This window comes from Monodelphis domestica, chromosome 4 (assembly GCF_027887165.1).
Source record: "Monodelphis domestica isolate mMonDom1 chromosome 4, mMonDom1.pri, whole genome shotgun sequence".
Classification (NCBI taxonomy): domain Eukaryota; kingdom Metazoa; phylum Chordata; class Mammalia; order Didelphimorphia; family Didelphidae; genus Monodelphis; species Monodelphis domestica.
In genome coordinates this window covers 94,956,987-94,976,957 of record NC_077230.1, presented here as the reverse complement: position 1 = coordinate 94,976,957, position 19,971 = coordinate 94,956,987, and the positions used below count along the sequence as shown (strand labels likewise).

Here is a 19,971-nt window from a genome sequence, read left to right as displayed (position 1 = left end):
TTCCCAGTAGTTTTTGAAAAAGAGTGAGTTCTTGTCCCCAAAGCTGGGATCTTTGGGTTTATCAAACATTACCTTGATAAGATCATTTATCCCTAGTCTATTCCATTGATTCACCCTTCTGTCTCTTAGCCAGTACCATATTGTTTTAATGACCACTGCTTTAGAGTACAGTTAAAGCTATGGTACTGCTAGGCCTCTATCCTGAACATTTTTTTTCATTATTTCCCTTGATATTCTTGATCTTTTGTTCTTTCCAGATGAACTTTGTTATATTTTTTTCTAATTCTATAAAAAGAGTTTTTTGGTAGCTTGGTAGGTATGGCACTGAATAAGTAAATTAATTTAGGTATGTGAAGATTGGATTTAGCTATCTCCTGATTGTAACAATGAAGGCACTTAACTCTTCCTTTATTGTAAAGATAAAATTGTAACCTCCTGATTGTAACAATGAAGGTACTTAGCTCTTCCTTTAAAGTGAAGCTAAAATTGTAATCCACAATCTATTTTTAGATTTTAATCTACAAAAGGATAACTTAGTATTTTAAGTACATCTACCCATTTTAACCACAAAAGGTGTTAATTAACTAATTAACCACAAAAAGCAAACTTACCAAAAAAAGGTGTTAATTAACCCAAAAAGATATAATCTAACCAAAGAAGGTGAGAACTAAATAGTGGGAAGTCTTGGAGAAAAATGTCTGCTGTGATTTGGTAGACATGAAATTTAGTAGAGGTGACACAAGAGAAAAATATTCTTTAAAAAGAGGACAAAAGGCCAGAAGACATATATTTGATTTGAGTTTTGAGTTGGATGGAGGATCAGCCTCTTGAGCTTGGATTTGGAAGAGTTCTCTGACTCAGAAAAGAGACTGGAAGACAGATCCTTGAGGAGTGACCAGAAGATACACCCAGACTTCTTTCCATTTAGACTGTCACAATTGGTGAGTGAAAGGCTGACTTAGTGACCCTTCTTTTCTCTTCCTCTGGCTGGGGCTTAGAAATTCTAACTGATATCAGAAGAAGCCAGAGTTCTCTCTCTCTCTCTCTCTCTCTCTCATTCCTTAATATCTTCCATCTATTGTAAATAAACTACCACAATTCCATTTACTTTAATTAATAATAAATATTGTTAATAACAATAAATAATAATAAATAGTAATAGTAAATAATAATAATAATAATAAATTTACTTTAAATTAATTAGTTAATTTAAGTAATTCATTTTGGGGATTTAGAAATTAAATCCCTGGTGACCACCTATATAAATATTCAAAGTCTCAACCACAATTAATTTAACAGGTAGGATTGTCATTTTTATTATATCAGCTTGTCCTACCCAGGAGCATAGTTTTAATTGTGTTAAGTATTTTATAGTTCTGTTCATATAATTACTGTGTTTGTCTTAGCAGATAGATTACTAAATATTTTATATTGTTTACAGTGATTTTAAATGGAGTTTCTCTTTCTAACTCTTACTGCTAAGTTTTGTTGGAAATATGTAGAAATGTTGATGATTTATGTGGGTTTATTTTGTATCCTGCAACTTTATAAAGTTGATTATTTCTACTAGCTTTTTAGTTGATTCTCTAGGAGTCTTTAAGTAGATCATCATACCATCTGCAAAAGTGATAGCTTAGTCTCCTCGTTGCCTGTTTTAATACCTTCAATTTCTCTTCTCTAATTGTTACTGCTAGTGTTTCTAGTCCAATGTTAAATAATAGAGGTGATAATGGGCAACCTTGCTTCACTCCTGATCTTACTGGGAAGGCTTCTAACTTGTCCCAATTGGAGATGATGCTTGCTGATGGTTTTAAATATATACTGTTTATTATTTTTAGGAAAGGATCTTCTATTCCCCTACTTTCTAGTGTTTTCAAAAGGATTAGTGTTGTATTTTGTCAAAGGCTTTTCCTGCATCTATTGAGATAATCATGTGATTTCTGTTGGTTTGGATGTTGATATGGTCAATTATGTGGATGTTTTCCCCAATATTAAGCCATCCTTTCATTTCTGGTATAAATCCCACCTGATCATAATGAATAACCCTCCTGATCACTTGCTGGTGTCTTTTTGCTAGTATTCTACTTAAGATTTTTGCATCTATATGTTCATTAAGGAGATTGGTCTGTAGTTTTCTTTCTCTGTTTTTGACCTGCCTGGCTTTGGAATCAATACCATATTTGTGTCATAAAAGGAATTTGATAGAACTCCTTTGCTTATTTTGTCAAATAGTTTGTATAATATTGGGATTAGCTGTTCTTTGAATGTTTAATAGAATTCACTTGTGAATCCATCTGGCTCTGGGGATTTTTTCTTAGGAAGTACGTTAATTGCTTGATCAATTTCTTTTTCTGAGATGGGATTATTTAAGTATTTTATTTCCTCTTTTCTTAATCTAGGCAATTTATGTTTCTATAAATATTCTCCCATTTCACTTAGAATGTCATATTTAGTGCTATATAATTGGGCAAAATAGTTCTTAATAATTAATAATTATCTTAATTTCCTCTTCATTATTTATTCATCTTTGATACTGTTAATTTGATTCTCTTTTTGTTTTTTTAAATTAGATTAACCAGCACTTTATCTATTTTATTTGTTTTTTCAAAGTATCAGCTCCTACTCTTATTTATTAGTTAGATAGTTCTTTTACTTTCAATTCTATTAATTTCTCCTTTGATTTTTAGGATTTCCAATTTAGTTTTTGTCTGGCAAGTTTTAATTTGTTCTCTTTAGTTGTAAGTCCTATTCATTGATTTCCTCCCCCCTCTATTTTGTTGATATAGGCATTTAGAAATGTAAAATTTCCCCTGAGTACTGCTTTGGCTATATCCATAGATTATGAAATGTTGTTTCTTCATTGTCTTTCTCCTCAATTAAACTAGTATTTTTTTTTCTGTGATTTGTTCTTTTACCCACCAGTTTTGAAGAATTAGATTATTACATTTCCAGTTAATTTTAAATTTGCCTCTCCATAAGCCCTTTTATGATTTTTATCACATTATGACCTAAATAAATTGCATTTATCATTTCTGCTTTTCCACATTTGCTTGCAATGTTTTTATGCCCTACTACATGTTCAATCTTTGTATATGTACCATGTGCTGCTAAAAAGAAGGTACATTCCTATTTATCCCTATTCAATTTTCTCCAGGTATCTATTAGCTCTAATTTTTCCAATAGTTCATTCACTTCCTTTACTTATTATTTATTTAGTTTTTAGTTTGATTTATCTAGTTCTGATAGGGGAAGGTTGAGGTCCCCCATAAATATAGTCTTACTATCTATTTCCTTCTTAAGCTCCTTTAAAAATCTGGATGTTATCCCACTTGGTACATATATGCTAACTAGTGACATTTCTTCATTATTCATGGTACCTTTAATCAAGATGTAATTTTCTTCCTTATCTTCCTTATCAAATCTATTTTTACTTTAACTTTTTCTGAAATCATGATTGCCACTCCTGCCTCCTTTGTCTCAGTTGCAGTCCTATCAATTCTGCCTCAACCTTTATCCTATGTATATCTATCTGCCTCAAGTGTATTTTTTATAGACAACATATGGTAGGATTCTGTTTTTTTAATCCATTCTGCCATCTGCTTCCATTTTGTGGGTAAGTTCATCCCATTCACATTCACAGTAATGACCACCATCTGTGTCTTCCCCTCCATTTTGATTTCCTCCTTTAATCCTAACCTTTCTCCTTTCCCTCTTACCCTCTGTGTAATTGGAAATCTTGTGCCTTTGAACTACATTTCCCAGGATCCCACTAACTTCCTGACATTACATGCTGAAGTAGACAGGGAATAAATTTGGTGGGATTCCTGGTCTTGCTCTCTTTCCTTGCTGGGTCGGGATATTGATGGAGCAGGCTGTTTGAGCAGGTAAATTAGCCATGGGCATATGGTTTTATTTTATTACCTTTTTAATTTTGTTAATTCTAGTGATTATTAATAAATCTTATAAAATATATTTGAAATTATTATAGATTGATTTTAATTTTTACACCTCCCCTCCATTGTTTTGCTTTTAGTCAATCTCCTCCCTTTCCTATCCCTTATATTACTCCCCTTCCTACTACATCCCTTCTTATTCCCCTTTTACTATAGGTCCTTTTGAATGCTCCCCAATATCTCCCTCCCTTGTATTACTCCCCTCCCACCACCCTGTTTCTTATTACCCTTCTACTTCTCTATAGGGAAAGAGACAATTCTGTACCCCAATGGATCTGACTGTTCTTCCCTCTCTGAGACAATTCCAATAATAATAAGGTTTAAGCATTACCTATCACCAACCTCTTTCTCCCTTCCATTGTATTGATTTTCTTGCCTCTTCACCTTGTTCTTCTTTATGTAATATATTTTACCCCATTTTATCTCTTTTCCCATTACTTTTAGTATTATCCTCTTTTTTTGGTGTTTTTTGACATAACATCCTAAACAGCTTACCACTGCATCCTCTATGTATACTTTTTCTAACTACTATGCTAATAAGATTTTTTAAGAATTGCAGATATCATTTTTCCATATAGGAATACATGCCATTTGACCTTATTGAAGCCCTTAAATCCTTTTTCTTTCTTATTTACATTTTTATGTTTCTCTTGAATTCTGTATTTGGTCATCAACTAATTTTCTGTTTAGGTCTGGTCTTTTTTTAAAGAATACATCTTTTATTAAATGACCACACTTTCCCCTGAAAGAATATAGTCAGTTTTTCTGTGTAGTTGATTCTTGATTGTAGATCCAGTTCCCTTGCCTTTTGAAATAATGTATTCCATGCCTTCTGGTCCTTCAATGTGGATGCTGCCAGATCCTGCATAATCCTAATTGGTGCTCTATGTTATCTGAATTGTTTCTTTCTAGCAGCTTGAAGTATCTTTTCCTTGACCTGGGAGTTCTTGAGTTTGGCTATGACATTCCTGGAAGTTGTCAATTGAGGATTTAATACCAGAGGTTATCTGTGTATTCTTTCAGCCTCTATTCTACCCTCATGTTCAAGGATTTCCCTGTAGTATGATGGTTAGGCTTTTATTTTGGTCATGATTTTCAGGTAGTGCAATGATTCTTAAATTGTCTCTCCTGGATCTATTCTCCATATCTATTATTTTCTCAATGTGGTGTCTCATATCATCTTCAATTTTTTCATTCTTTTGATTTTGTTTTATTATGCCTTTCTGTCTTGTGAGATCATTAGTTTTGCCCAATTCCAATTTTTAAAGACTGAATTTCTTCCACAGCTTTTTGAATCTCCTTTTCCTTTTGGTCCATTTTTTCCTTTCAGTCATTCTTCTCTTCTGATTTGTTTTGCGTCATTTTCTAGCAGGTCAGTTCTGGCTTTCAGTGCCTATGCCTCTGCAGGCTACTATTTTCCTTTTGCCATTTTCCAACCTGTATTATTTGATTTTTAAATTCCTTTTTGAGGTCCTCCATAGCCTGCTTCCAATTGTCTGTTTGTTTGTTTTTTGAGGCTTTGCTTGATGTTTCCTGGATCTCATCCTCATCCACTGATTTTGTTTTTTGGTCCTTACCCCCATAGAAGCTTTCAATTCTAGCTTTTTCCCCCTCTTGTTTACTCATTTTATTTACATTTTTTTCTCTCCAAGAACTATATAAACTTGCCTCTCTGTTGATTTACTGAAACAGGGTGTTTGAGCTATTCTTCCCAGAGGCCAAATCCTCTCTTTTATTCATCCTTTACTGGTAAACTGGATTCAAATGGTTGAGCTAACCAGCTAAGGTGGCCTATCGTGGGGCAAATTTTTCACTGTGGCCTATAGATAGAGGGTGTCCAGCCAGATGGCACCCCTTCTTCTTCCCCCCTGCCAGTCCTTGTTATAGACCTGGACCACATGTGGTGGGTCAGAGATGAACCCTCAAGGATACCGTCTCTGCTTCTTCAACTCCAGCAAGTCATCACAAGGGTTATTCACTATGACCAGGTAGGATTCATACCAGGAATGCAAGGATGGTTCAACATTAGGAAAACTATCTCCATAATTGACCATATTAACAAGCAAACTGACAAAAATCACATTATTATCTCAATAGATGCAGAAAAAGCCTTTGATAAAACACAACACCCATTCCTATTGAAAACACTAGAAAGTATAGGAATAGAAGGGCCTTTCCTAAAAATAATAAACAGTATATATCTAAAACCATCAGCAAACATCATCTGCAATGGGGATAAACTAGAAGCCTTCCCAATAAGATCTGAAACAAGAATGCCCATTATCACCTCTATTATTTAACATTGTACTAGAAACACTGGCATTATCAATTAGAGAAGAAAAAGAAATTGAAGGTATTAAAATTGGCAATGAGGAGACCAAGCTATCACTCTTTGCGGATGATATGATGGTCCACTTAAAGAATCCTAGAGAATCAACCAAAAAGCTAGTTGAAATAATCAATAACTTTAGCAAAGTTGCAGGATACAAAATAAACCCACATAAGTCATCAGCATTTCTATATATCTCCAATCCATCTCAGCAGCAAGAATTAGAAAGAGAAATTCCATTTAAAATCACCCTAGACCATATAAAATACTTAGGAATCTATCTGCAGAGACAAACACAAGAACTATATGAACACAACTACAAAACACTCTCCACACAATTAAAACTAGATCTAAACAATTGGAAGAACATTGATTGCTCATGGGCAGGACGAGCTAATATAATAAAAATGACAATCCTACCCAAATTAATTTACTTATTTAGTGCCATACCCATTGAACTACCAAAAAACTTCTTTAGGAATTAGAAAAAAAACATAAAAAAGTTCATTTCGAAGAACAAAAGATTAAGGATATCCAGGGAAATCATGAAAAAAAAATGCAAAGGAAGGAGGACTTGCAGCCCCAGATCTCAAACTATACTATAAAGCAGTGGTTATCAAAACAATTTGGTACTGGCTACGAGACAGAAAGGAGGATCAGTGGAACAGACTTGGGATAAATGACTTCAGCAGGACAGTCTATGATAAACTCAAAGATCCCAGTTTTGGGGACCAAAACCCACTTTTTGATAAAAATTGCTGGGAAATTTGGAAGACAGTATGGGAGAGATTAGGTTTGGATCAACATCTCACACCCTACACCAAGATAAACTCAGAATGTGGGTGAATGACCTGAATATAAAGAAGGAAACTATAAGCAAATTAGGCGAACACAGAATAATATACTTGTCAGATCTTTGGAAAAGGAAAGACTTTAAAACCAAGCAAGAGCTAGACAAAATCACAAAATGTAAAATCAATAATTTTGATTACATCAAATTAAAAAGTTTTTGTACAAACAAAATGAATGCATCCAAAATTAGAGGGGGAACAACAAATTGGGAAACAATCTTGATTACAAAAACCTCTGACAAAGGTCTAATTACTCAAATTTATAAAGAGCTAAACCAGTTGTACAAAAAATCAAGCCATTCTCCAATTGACAAATGGGCAAGGGACATGAATAGGCAATTTTCAGTTAAAGAAATCAAAACTATTAATAAGCACATGAAAAAAATGCTCTAAATCTCTTATAATCAGAGAAATGCAAATCAAAACAACTCTGAGGTATAACCTCACACCTAGCAGATTGGCTAACATGACAGCAAAGGAAAGTAATGAATGTTGGAGGGGATGCAGAAAAGTTGGGACACTAATGCATTGCTGGTGGAATTGTGAATTGATCCAACCATTCTGGAGGGCAATTTGGAACTATGCCCAAAGGGCAATAAAAGACTGTCTGCTCTTTGATCCAGCCATAGACCTGCTGGATTTGTACCCCAAAGAGATAATAAGGAAAAAGACATGTACAAAAATATTCATAGCTGAGCTCTTTGTGGTGGCAAAAAAATTGGAAAACTTTAAGGGGATGCCCTTCAATTGGGGAATGGATGAATAAATTGTGGTATATGTTGGTGATGGAATACTATTGTGCTCAAAGGAATAACAAAGTGGAGGAATTCCATGGGAACTGGAACAACCTCCAGGAAGTGATGCAAAGTGAGTGGAGCAGAACCAGGAGAACAATGTACACAGAGACTGATACACTGTGGCACAGTTGAATGTAATAGACTTCTCCATTAGTGGCAATGCAGTGATCCTGAACAACTTGGAGGAATCTACGAGAAAAACCACTATCCACATTCAGAGGAAAACCTGTGTGAGCAGAAACACAGAAGAAAAACAACTCCTTGAATACATGGGTCAAGGGGATATGGGGGATATGACTGGGGATATAGACTCTAAATGAACAGCCTAGTGCAAACACCAACAACATGGAAATAGGTTTTGATCAAAGGACATAAGTAATACCCAATGAAATTGTGTGTCAGCTGCGGAAAGGGTGGATGGAGGGGAGGGAGGGAAATAATGTGATTATTGTATCCAAGGAATAATGTCCTAAATTGACTAAATAAATAAATTTTAAAATGAATGAATAAATAAATAAATAAATAAAAATAAAAACCCTTACCTATCATCTTGGAATCAATACCCTGTATTGGTTCCAAGGCAGAAGAATGGTAAGGGCTAGGCAATGGGACTTAAGGGACTTGCCCAGGGTTACACAGATAGAAAGTATCTGAGGTCAGATTTGAACCCAGGATCTCTCTTCTCTGGACCTGACTCTCAATCCACTGAGTCACCTAAGTGCCCCTCCCCAATTAAATTTTAATCTGGCTCAGGTAGCACTGGGAATATTTGGAGTCTGCAATGCCACCAGTATGTACACCTCTCTGGCCAAAGGAAATCTCAGTGATGAAATTCTCTCTACCAATGCAGATCATCCTGCTCTGCAATTTGTAGTCTTAAGAGAATTACTTGTCACCTTGCAAGGCCCAGAGACTTGCCTAGACTCCTAAAGCCAGTATGTGTCAGAGATAAGACTTAACCTTTCTGACTCCTCTAGTTATCTCTCTCCATCATGCCAATTATGATGCTTCTAGTAGCTATAAGAGCTGCCATATGTATAATAAATATAATCTATTATCTGTGGAAGTAGAGGGAGACAAGAAGTTTTTCCCCCCTAAGGCCACAGAACAGTACCAAAGAAAGCCTGGAAGGTTTTCTTCTGACAAATATACATGTTAAAGGCAGGAATGCAGAGTAGGTGCATGGAGAGAATACCCTCCTATGCACAGCTGTGGGCCTAGCTCAGCTCTTTGTTATCTTCATTTCAAAGAAGCTTAAAGCAAAGGACTTGACTTGTGGCTGGAGGGATCTTGGTTAAATCATAATTTTTTCAAAATTAGCATGCCTTTTCTTTTTCCTCAGAAGAATTGAAGGAATGACTTTGTAACATTGAGAGGTCCTGAGAACCAATTGGATGAAGTCATGTTATTGTTGTTGTTCAGTTGTGTCTAGCTTTTGGTAACCATTGGGGTTTTTCTTGTCAAAGATACTGACGTGGATGGCCAATTTCTTCTCCAGTTCATTTTACAGCTGAGGAAACTGAGACAAACAGGGTTTAATTTTTTTTCCATTTATATTTTTTTCTAATTGCCTGCAAAAACAATTATTAACATTCATTTTCTGACATTTTGCAATCCAAATTCTTTTCCTCCCTGACTCCCCTCTCTACAAAAAAAAAAAAAGGTTAAGTATTTTGCCCAGTCATAAGATCTTATACTTAAATTAGTTCAATCGCATCTTGTCAGAGATGAGAAAATAGAATCTGGGAGAGGTTATAATCTGCTCAAAATAATTTAAGTAGTAAGTAGCAGAGTCAATATTTGGGCCCCTTTCTCCCTCCCAAGCACTCTTTTCAACATTCCATACTATACTTTGAGTAAGAATGATAAGACTTTCTACCTAGCTGACCTTTAGAAGTAGGATGACTGTGGTTCTATAGCAATGATGGTGACCCTATGGCACAGGTGCCAAAGATGGCTTGCAGAGGACTCTCTGTGGGCAGGTCCCTACCCTCCTGCCCCCACCCCCCAGAGTTTATTACCAGAAAGGCATAGGGACTTGGGCAGAGCTGTCCCATCCCCCTCTCCACTGTGCCTGATGACTTTTTTTTTCACATCCCCCCACCCCTCTGCCCAGCACTGTTTGGGGAGGGGCCTGGCACAGCACTTAAGGGGGAGAGGCTGGCATTAGTTTTTCTAAAGCAGGAGTTCTAATAGATACCTTTGGTAGTTTGGTGAAACCTATGATTCCCTTCTTTGAATAATGTTTTAAATAATGGAAAGAAGTACTACATTTCAGATAAAGATCACTGAAAATCAAGATGCAATTTTTCCCATCCAAGTTCACATATCTCCTGAAATCCAGTCATGGACCCCTTGTCTAGGGAACCCAAGTTAAGAACTCTTTCCCAGGGTCTAGGGAGTTTTTAGCTCTTTGTTAGTGAATCTATGAAGGAAATTGAGATTTTTCTAGACCGCACCTTTTAGAAGATGCCAGTTTTCCCATCAAGTAGAAGTTTATCTTATGGTCACAAAGGTGATGGAAATATTTGCTAAGCTAGCTTAGCATGTTCCCTAACTCCCGCCTCTCCTCCCAAGAAATCAAGCATTGAGGCCTAAAAGTTCAAATGAACTTGCTTAATGCTTTCTCTGTTTATAGGTTTAGTGTATGAGAGACATAAAGACACATATTGACAAAGAGACAAGTAAACAGAGAAAGAGAGAGATAGAGTAAAGGGCGGAAGGGAAAGGTATAGAGACTCAGGGAGATAGACACAATGAAAAGCGGAGGTATGGTTTTTTCTTTGTCCAGAAAGATGGGAATAGAATGAGAGGAGCAAGGCGTGAAGTGCTGGTAGAAGACTGAATGGTTTGTTAGTAGAGAAACCTATGTTGGGACATGGGTATACCTAGAGAAATAGCCTGTCTGTTTTCATTGTCTTCCCAATGTGAGGCTGCAGGCCCTCCAAGGGCTGTCTGACGTTTTACAAAATATTAAAATGTAATTCTGGCTCCGGTTCAGAAACCACAAGTTTACCCCTTTCCTCGCTCGAATCTATTCCCTAGATTCTGCTCCCCACCCCGTCCTCTCGTGCGCACAGAACAGTTTAAATATAAATCAATTCTCTGCACAAACATAGTGAGATCTCCGAAAGAGACTATCTCCGGAACGTTAAAAACGCAGGTTTGCTGCAAGTGAAAACAAGCAGAGACGAAAGCAAGTAAATCTCGACTGAGAAGAGGTGAGGGCTCATTCTTACCTGTTTGGGGAGTAGCCTTCCTGCCACCACCACCCCTTGCCTCTTTCCTCCCTCTCTCCAACTTGACATTTTGAATGGAAAAATAAATGAGAACAAAATGTGTAATAATCTAGACTCGATCACTGAAGCGTTTTAATCCGCGCCCCATCCCCACTTCCTACCTTACTCTTTCCCTAAAGAGAAGTGTTTTATTGGTTTCCTTCTCTAGTGAGCCCAGCTCCTGAGCCCCGATACCCCCTCTCCCCCGATAGAAAAGGAAACTCCTTTGCTTACTTCTCCACAAGTTAGAGCTAGGTATCAGAAACACCTGGTGGCATAGGAGGGGCGTGTGCGTCCCCAGGGATGGGTGCCGAGGTGCCACTCTGCGCCTTTAAAGTTCCGTCTTCCACACAAAGAAAAAGAGGGAGGAGGAAAAGTTTCATCATCAGCCTCGGAGTCCTGACTTATAAAAACTTTAACCTCACTCTCACTCACTCACTCCGCCAATCCAATAACTCTCACACACTTGGACAGAGTTCATCTCTGACTTAGCCGCGAAACTCCTGGCCAGGAGAAGAGAGTCAGCCACTTTACTAGTGTCTTCCCGAGAGGACTCTGCCTGCGCTCTTCCCGGGACGAACCTTCCAACTGATTTTGCCGCGAGGGGACCAGCGGCTGGAGAGAGAGGGTAACTGGGAGCGGGACTCGTCAGTCCATCAGCTCCGTTCAAGGGACTTTTCCCCAAATCCCTACGCCTTAGGATGGAATTCTTACCTGAGCACAGCAGCACCCCGAGCAGTAGCACCCCGAGCAGTAGCACCCCGAGCAGTAGCACTCTCAGCAGCATTCATCGGTCCATCTTCAGCAACATTAAGGTGAGGGCACGCTACCTTTGGGTCCTGGGATTCTGGGATATATATATATATAGAGAGAGAAATATATATAACATCATGAAGTTTCTTCCCAGGCTAGCTGGAAGATTTAAAGAACCTCAAGGTAAATATTCCGAAGCTCTGTCTTGAAGTCAACAGATTTTGAGAGAGTTGCTCTGAGGTCCCCGTGGAGGCCTGCCACCCAGGCAGTGAAGGGATTCGGGTTTTGTTTGTTTGATGGTAATCAAGTGTTATGTGAGGGTTTCCACTTTGCGTGTGAGCGCTCACGTGAATTTCTTCGGAAGCAGCAATTGGACGGAAAGCGGTGCGGTACAGTGGTTCGAACCCACAGAGGTCGAGTTCGAATCCCACTTGTTTCTTGGGACCCGTGCGACCTCACTTAATCTCCTTTGTCCGAGGTTCCTTCCATTGTGAATTGGGGAGTTTGGACTAGGTTTCTGAAATCTATGCCACATCTACAGTCCCAGGAAAACGGTGAACACTTCATTCTGCAAATGTTCCCAGCACAGAGATTGGCATTTAGTTGGTCTTTGACTAAAACAAAGAGCCACTTCTTCATTAGTACGAGTAATACCTAAAGCTAATAATAATTTCATTATTGAAAATATATAGCGACTTCCCTCACTAATTTGCTGGGCCGAGGGGTTATGAATGTGGAACATAGGCATACCCTCAGACATTGATATGTTAATTAGTTTTGCTGAACTGCCTTTTCTTTTTTTCCTTCTTTTCTTTAAAACAAAGCACATAACCCCCTAGGGTGGGAAAGGGAGAGGGAATACATTCAGAAATGACAGTGATCTAGAAACAAAAGCTATCTTTTTTTTTTTTAAGTTTTTAAAAGAAAATAAGTGGTAACATTTGGGTTTGCCTATGAGATTTCCAAGCACTTAAGGAATGTGATAGTGATTTCCACTTATTCTTCTAGTTGGCAAAGGGTTAAAAATCTTTTGAAGCTACTTGCGACTTTCTCTTTTCATAGTTGTTGACACTAGAGATACATTCATTCTCATACATCCTTTGCTTATCTCTTTAATGGGTTCTGTGTTCTTCCAGCTACCGTCCTACCTTCCCAATCCTCTAGTTGTCAGGGTTTCCATTGTTGAGAATTTCCTCTTATCAGATGGTCACCATGCTTAGGAAACACTTTAACTCTTCCCTTGCAGGAACTGTCACATTGGGGGCTGGGGGAGAGGGAAACAGAAATTTGGAAATTTGGGAAACATATTGCAAGTGTTTCTATCTTCAAGATAAAGATGGGAGGCTGGTGATGAGGAAAACCCTTATCTCTGAAAGTGTGTATGTAAACACAGAAGTATGCTTCTGTTTCCCCAGGGAAAGCTGGTACTTAGTGGCTTATCAGGGGTTGTGTAGTCACTTACACTTTTCTGAGACAACCTTCTCCTAATACAAGACCATCTTCTGCCAATTTAGGCAAAGGTATTCCTTTGGGGGAAATTCATTTTGATTTACTTCAACAAACATTAATTTAGCTCCAACCATGTGGCAGACTTTGTGCTAGTTATCCATGACAAAAAGCAAAAAATGAAACTAATCTTTGTCCTAAATGAGTGGACTTTTTTTTTTTTACTAGTGGGGATGTACATAGTTAAGTAAATGTTCATAGGTAAATAAGCTTGTACCTAGATATGTACATACAGAATATATACAAAGTGATTTTTTTTGGAGGGGGGTTAACTAACAACTGAACCTAGGTAGATGGTAACATTGGAATTGAGCTTTGAGAGGATATGGGGGTTCCAAGGAGAGATAGAAAGGTTTTTTACTTCTTGCAAGATTGCAGAGAGAGAATAGGGAATAATTTTTTTATAGTTGAAAAATTAAAGTACAAAATGATTCCATTTTATAAGAAGATTAAAAATAGACCTTTGGAAATAGAATAAGAACTAGAATCCAGCCCATCTACCACAGGACATTAGTCCAACAGTTGAGCACATTTCCTAAGTGGTAACCAGTCCTGGTGGAGAATAACATGAGGATCAAGATCAGGTTGTCCTTCATACATAATTTAGGAAAGTTATGAGAAACACATCAATTGATACTGGTCAGGACAATCAATCTTCTTTAGGAAGAAAACTAAATTGTGTAATGGTAGATTAAGAGATTTTTATTTTGCTAATGGTCAAAAAAGGATCCCGGAGTCATAGAAGACCATACTCCATCCTATTGAACAAACAATGTAATAAGACTTTTGAAACAAATATGATTGGGCTAAAAATCGGAACAGAATATAAAAATGATGAAAGGAAGCATTGAAAAAACTCTGAGATAATCCTCTAACTCTATTTAGGACTGGTCAGACCTGTATAAGAATACTGTACCCAGTTTCTTGGCTCCACAGTTTAAATGGGATTTGGAAAAGGTTCAGAGAAGATCAGTGAAAATGCTCAGTTCTAAAAATTAAAGTGAAAAGGTTAAAGGATTTGGGATTACATAGCTTGACAAAGAGAAAGTTAAGGTGTGAATCTGCAAGAAACAAGCTTATTTACTTTTTTGTTGTTATTGTCAAGAGGAAGGTTCTAGTGGGAATTTCTTAAGCTGAAATAGGATAGAGTTAGGTTAGATACTGAATATGGAAAACTTCCTTGGCTGTAAGGATTCTTTAGCTTTGGAATAGGAAACCTCTGTTTCCTAGAGAGGCATAGTCACTGTAGAGTATAGAGTGTTAGAGTCAGAATTTAAATCCTTTAAGCTGTTACTAAACTGTTTTGAGCAACTGTTTGCTCAACTGTAAAATGGGAACAACAATTGTTTCTGCATCATAGAGTTATTTTAAGGCTCAATTTGTGGAAACCAACTTTCAAACACTAGCCCACTCCAAAAAACAAGGTCATCCACATTAGCCTAGTTGAAGCCTAACTGGAGTCATGGCAGTAAGCCAAATTATACTTTCAAAATCCTTTTATTCCAGTATTTTCTTTCATTTTGCAACTTTCATTCTCTCAATCATTTGGTAGCAGCATTATAATATAGAACTAGGTAGTTTATCTATGTTAAAAACCAGAATTTAGTGAAACTACAATTCAGATATTATAATTTATCAAATGAAAATCAGACACAACCCTATGTGTATTTCAAGGCAATAGAGTGTCAACTCCATTTGAATAAATTGATAAATAAAAAAGACAATCATTCATAGCACAAAGAAGTCTATAGATAGAGGATTAATCAGCAAATCTTTACTGATCATTTGCAACATGTCTAACACTGTGTGGTATCTGGATGCTGTGGGGATTCAGTGATGATTTATAGCTAGGCTTTACTATACAAAAAATGAGAGTAACTGACATGCCTCAAACCCATTGGTGAATTATGGAGATGTCTACTCCAAGCATGTAAAGATTTCCCCAGGCAGAATGGACAGATGAGAAGCATTTGTTCCAATGGCTTTGAAGGCAGGATCTCACCATTGAACTTGGGTGACTCTGGAAGATAGAGTGAAGCTGATGGCTTTGTGCAACTATGCCTCACTTAAATGTAATTTATGTTACAGTTGAGATATCACTCCATGATGTTATTGGTCTTCTTCCAAAAAGAAGGAGGGACAACAATAAAAACTTTATAAGACATAGTCTTCATCTACAAAGAGCTTAAAATCTAGATTAAGAGGCAGAAAGGTCCTAATACTTGGCTTCATCACTTAAAATCTGCTTGACTTTTCACTTCCCTCACCTATATCTTTTAACAGGGCTGTTTTAAGGATCAAATGAAATAATGTATACAAAGGACTTTAAACACTGGGATAAAAAGTGTTGTTATTATTGGTTTATGAAATTTTAAAAACTGTTGCCTTCTGTATTAGAATCAATACTAAGTGTTGGTACTAAAGCAGATGATCAGTAAAGGGTAGGCAATTCGGGTTAGGTGACTTGCCCAGGTTCACACAACTAGGAAGGGTCTGAGGTCAGATTTGAACCTAGGACTTCCCATCTCAAGGTCTGGCTCTCTAGTTGCCCCTATTCATATATGATTGCTGGTTTTAAGAAGACATTGTCAATATTAGGAGCATCAATCTCTCTCATTGGATGCCATAGAATAATTTAGAGCTGATCAAGATCTCAGAGGCCATGCAATCCAACCACTTCATTTTTTAAAATTAATTTGGTCAATTTCAAACATTATTCCCTGGTTACAAAAATCATTTTCTATTCCTCCTTCCCCTCCCTCCTCCTCTCCCCTCCTGTAGCTGAGGCATAATTCCACTGGGCATTACATGTGTCTTTGATCAGAAGTCATTTTCATATTGTTGGTATTTGCACTATGAAGTTCATTCAGAGTCTACATCCCCAGCCAAATCCCCCTCAACCCATGCAATCAAGCAGTTGTTTTTCTTTGGTGTTTTTACTCCCACAGTTTTTCCTCTGAATGTGGATAGTGTTCTTTCTTATACACCCCTCTGGGATGTTCAGGATCACTGCATCGATACTAATAAAGAATTCCATTACATTCGATTGTGCCACAGTGTATCAATCTCTGTGTACAATGTTCTCCTGGTTCTGCTCCTCTCACTCTGTATCAATTCCTGGAGGTTGTTCCAGTCCCCATGGAATTTCTCCACTTTATTATTCCTTTTTTTATTATATATAGTATATATATATATATATATACTTTATTATTCCTATTATTATTTTTGAGCACAATAGTATTTCATCACCAAGATATACCACAATTTGTTCAGCCATTCCCCAATTGAAGGGCATCCCCTCATTTCCAATTTTTTTTGCCACCACAAAGAGCATAGCTATGAATATTCTTGTACATGTCTTTTTCCTTATTATCTCTTTGGGGTACAAAGCCAGCAGGTCTATGGCTGGATCAAAGGGCAGACAGTCTTTTAGTGCCCATGGGGCATAGTTCCATATTGCTCTCCAGAATGCCAACTACTTCATTTTAAAAGATGGGGACATTGAGGCCTGGGAAGCTTAAGCGACTTGACGAAAATCACACAGGTAGTAAACATCAAAATTGGAATTTGAGCCCAGGTCCTTGGACTCTAGAGCCCATATTTTTTCCACTGTCTTCCAGATTTCTGGATAGCCAGCTATAATAAAGTAGGGTATGGATGAAAGCCACTGTGAAGTTCCTTTTGATTCTAAAATTCTGTGATTCTCTGTCTGCTTTAGTCCTCACGTGTCTGGAGAGAAGAAACCACAGGACATCTGAGATAGGCTTAGGTTCCAAACCCAGTTCCTGGATTTAGAATGAGAAGACCTGTGTTCATGTGCCCATACTGAGAGAAGCTAGTTCTGAGGGTATAACAAGCTCATTGACCATTTGGCACCTCCTGAAACCAGGACTCCAGTCTATCTTCTTAAGGCAGCAGGAGACATCTTGGGAGGGAGTGATCATGGACTATCTCTTTTGGATTCTCATCACCCCCATCCCATTCACCCAGAAAGTACCCATCCAGTTAGATTTGTCTTCAGGGACAGATGAAAGGAACCCGTGTGATTTCTGGTCTTTTTTTTTTTAACCTTCTTCCCTCTCTCCTTGACCTCAAAACAAACCATTCTTTTGCAACTTGCCCTGTAATTGTGGTTAAATCTGTCCACCTCTCTGGACCAAAACATGAGAAGGCTAGAGACTACATAATCTCTCAGATCTCTATCTGGTCCCAGTCATTTGTCCCTGAGAAGAAAACTTTCAGGATATTTGTATATTCATAGTTATATGCTTGTCATCCTCTCCTCCCTCACTAGAATATGCACTCTTGGAGGAGAGGATTTGTTTTTTGCCTTTATATACAGAGTGCCTGGCATACATCAAGCCTGATGTATATTATTATTCATCCATACCAGAGAAGACAGGTTGTTACCCTGAGAAGAGGAGGGGGGAGAGGGAGTGGAATAGGTATCTGAGAGTCATAGCCCAGAGAAAGAGAAGGGAAAGGGTGGGATTTAGAGGTGAGAGATGTCTGCTTGTTTTAGGAAGGAATTATAAGGAAATGAGAGGTGAGAAAAGGAAGTCTGGAAGGAAGGAAACTGCCAGTAGACTCCTGAAAAGCTAACTTAGCATCATATTCTTGAAGAAGCTGGTGTTAAAGGTATGCCTTGACCCCAGCTAGAGCTCCTGAAATGGAGGCTTAAATTTACCCTTCTCAGGGAACTGGGAGCCTGTTTTGGGAAGATATCATGCTCTATGCTTTCCCAACCCAATTTTCAAATCCCACCTTCTTATGAAGGTGATATCCTTAATTCTAATGCCTTCCCTTTACTGATTATCCTCAATTTATCTTGTAAATAGCTTGTTTTCACATAGTTGTGTGGTCTCTCCCATTAGATTGAGCTCCTTGAGAGCAGGGACTATTTTTTGCTATTCTTTGTAGCCCCAGAGCTTAGCAGAGTACCTGGCACATAGTGCAAATGCCTATTGACTGACAACTTGCCAAAAGCTAAATCCAGCTGATCAGGGCCAACATAATTTCCCAACTCTGTTTTCTTTCTTTTCTCATTCCAACTCCAAAACTTCTCCACCTGCTCAATGGTGTGTGAAATTCCTTAAGTGGAATATGCAGCTTTTCATTCCAAGGGTAGAAAATAAAGAATTAAAAAGTTAATGCTGGCAGAATGGATCAATCAGTGGACAAGTGTAAATGAGTAGACATTAGAGTAGGGGACAAGAAAATCCTTGTTTGAGGTGGCTTCTGTTTATTTTCTATTGTGTCCCAGCTGTGTCCCAGGGTACTTTTTTGGAAGGGGAACTGGGGGATTAAAAGTGGGGTCTGGCCTATTTAAATGAGGATTTATTTCTTTTTTTTCTTTTTTCTTTTTTAACATTATTTTATTTGGTCATTTCCAAACATTATTCATTGGAAACAAAGATCATTTTCTTTTCTTCCCTCCCCCCCTCCCACTACCTCTCCCATAGCCGAGGCATGATTTCACTGGATATCACATGTGTTTGTGATTCGAACCCATTTCCATGTTGTTGGTATCTGCATTAGAGTGTTCATTTAGTCTCTCCTCAGCCATATCCCCTCCACCCCTGCAGTCAAGCAGTTGCTTTTCATCGGTGTTTTTCCTCCCACAGTTTTGAGGATTTATTTCTTAAAAAAAAAAATTTTTTTTGTACCATAATGGTTTTCCCCAGTATCCCTTCCCTTTCCCCTCCCAGAGAACCATGGGATATGACAAATAGCATTTTTTCAAGACAAGAAAAAGAAGTAAAAAAAAGTCAACATGACTGATCAATGCATTGAAAAAGTCTGAAAATATGTGCTTGGTATATTTGTTCATTTCCCAACACCACAAAAAAGGTGGGTGACGTGTGTCAAGAGGATTTCTTTTTAATTTCCCAAAAAGAAGTTTTATTCCCCAGGGAATTAATCCTCTATCTCAGGGCTTGTGGCTGGAATTGCCAGTCAGGCTTTTACATTTCCACTCCACCCCCTACTTCCCCAATTTTTTTCTGTTCTTTACATTGAAATCCCCCTAAGGCCTGCTTTACTTTAATTGAATCGGTGGAATAAGATTTTTCCCCCAGAACTACTCACTGGGAGGAATGGTTTCTACACAGATTATTCCTTCTCGTAATTTTCTCAGCAACTTTGTCTTAAACTTTCAGTAATTTCCATCTCAGAGCCAGGGTGGCTTTAGGAAGAAGCTGCTGTCCAGAGAGATGATTTGGTAGGATTTGAGGAGTGTTGGGGAGGGCCCTTGGCTAAGACATCTTCACCAGCCTCTCTTGGTGAAGGAGGTTCATAAATGAGATTATTAGAATGGGAACGGAGTCTAGAGATAATCTAGTCCAGAGGTAATTAACTTTGTTCAGGTCTTAGACCCTGATACAGTCTGGGGAAACCTGTGGATCCCTTCTCTAAAGAATATTTTTAAACACATAAAATAAAATTCATAGGATTACAGAGGAAACCATTATATCAATATAGTTATCAGAATATATATACGTATAT

At 37.7% G+C, this 19,971-nt stretch overlaps 1 protein-coding gene and 1 long non-coding RNA gene across 2 annotated transcripts in view; one reads left to right on the top strand and one right to left on the bottom strand.

Moving 5' to 3' along the window:
• Positions 1-12,050, bottom strand: part of LOC103105717 (uncharacterized) — a 39,739-nt gene extending 27,689 nt beyond the window's left edge. The window contains exon 1 of the long non-coding RNA XR_467256.3: positions 11,923-12,050. This is a non-coding gene — a long non-coding RNA (uncharacterized LOC103105717). The remainder of the gene's footprint in view (positions 1-11,922) is intronic.
• The window catches only part of SLCO2A1 (solute carrier organic anion transporter family member 2A1), a 157,350-nt gene continuing 148,973 nt past the window's right edge, over positions 11,595-19,971 (top strand). The window contains exon 1 of the mRNA XM_007493896.2: positions 11,595-12,023. Within this exon, the coding sequence (XP_007493958.1) occupies positions 11,910-12,023 (114 nt within the window). The 5' untranslated portion in view covers positions 11,595-11,909. The remainder of the gene's footprint in view (positions 12,024-19,971) is intronic.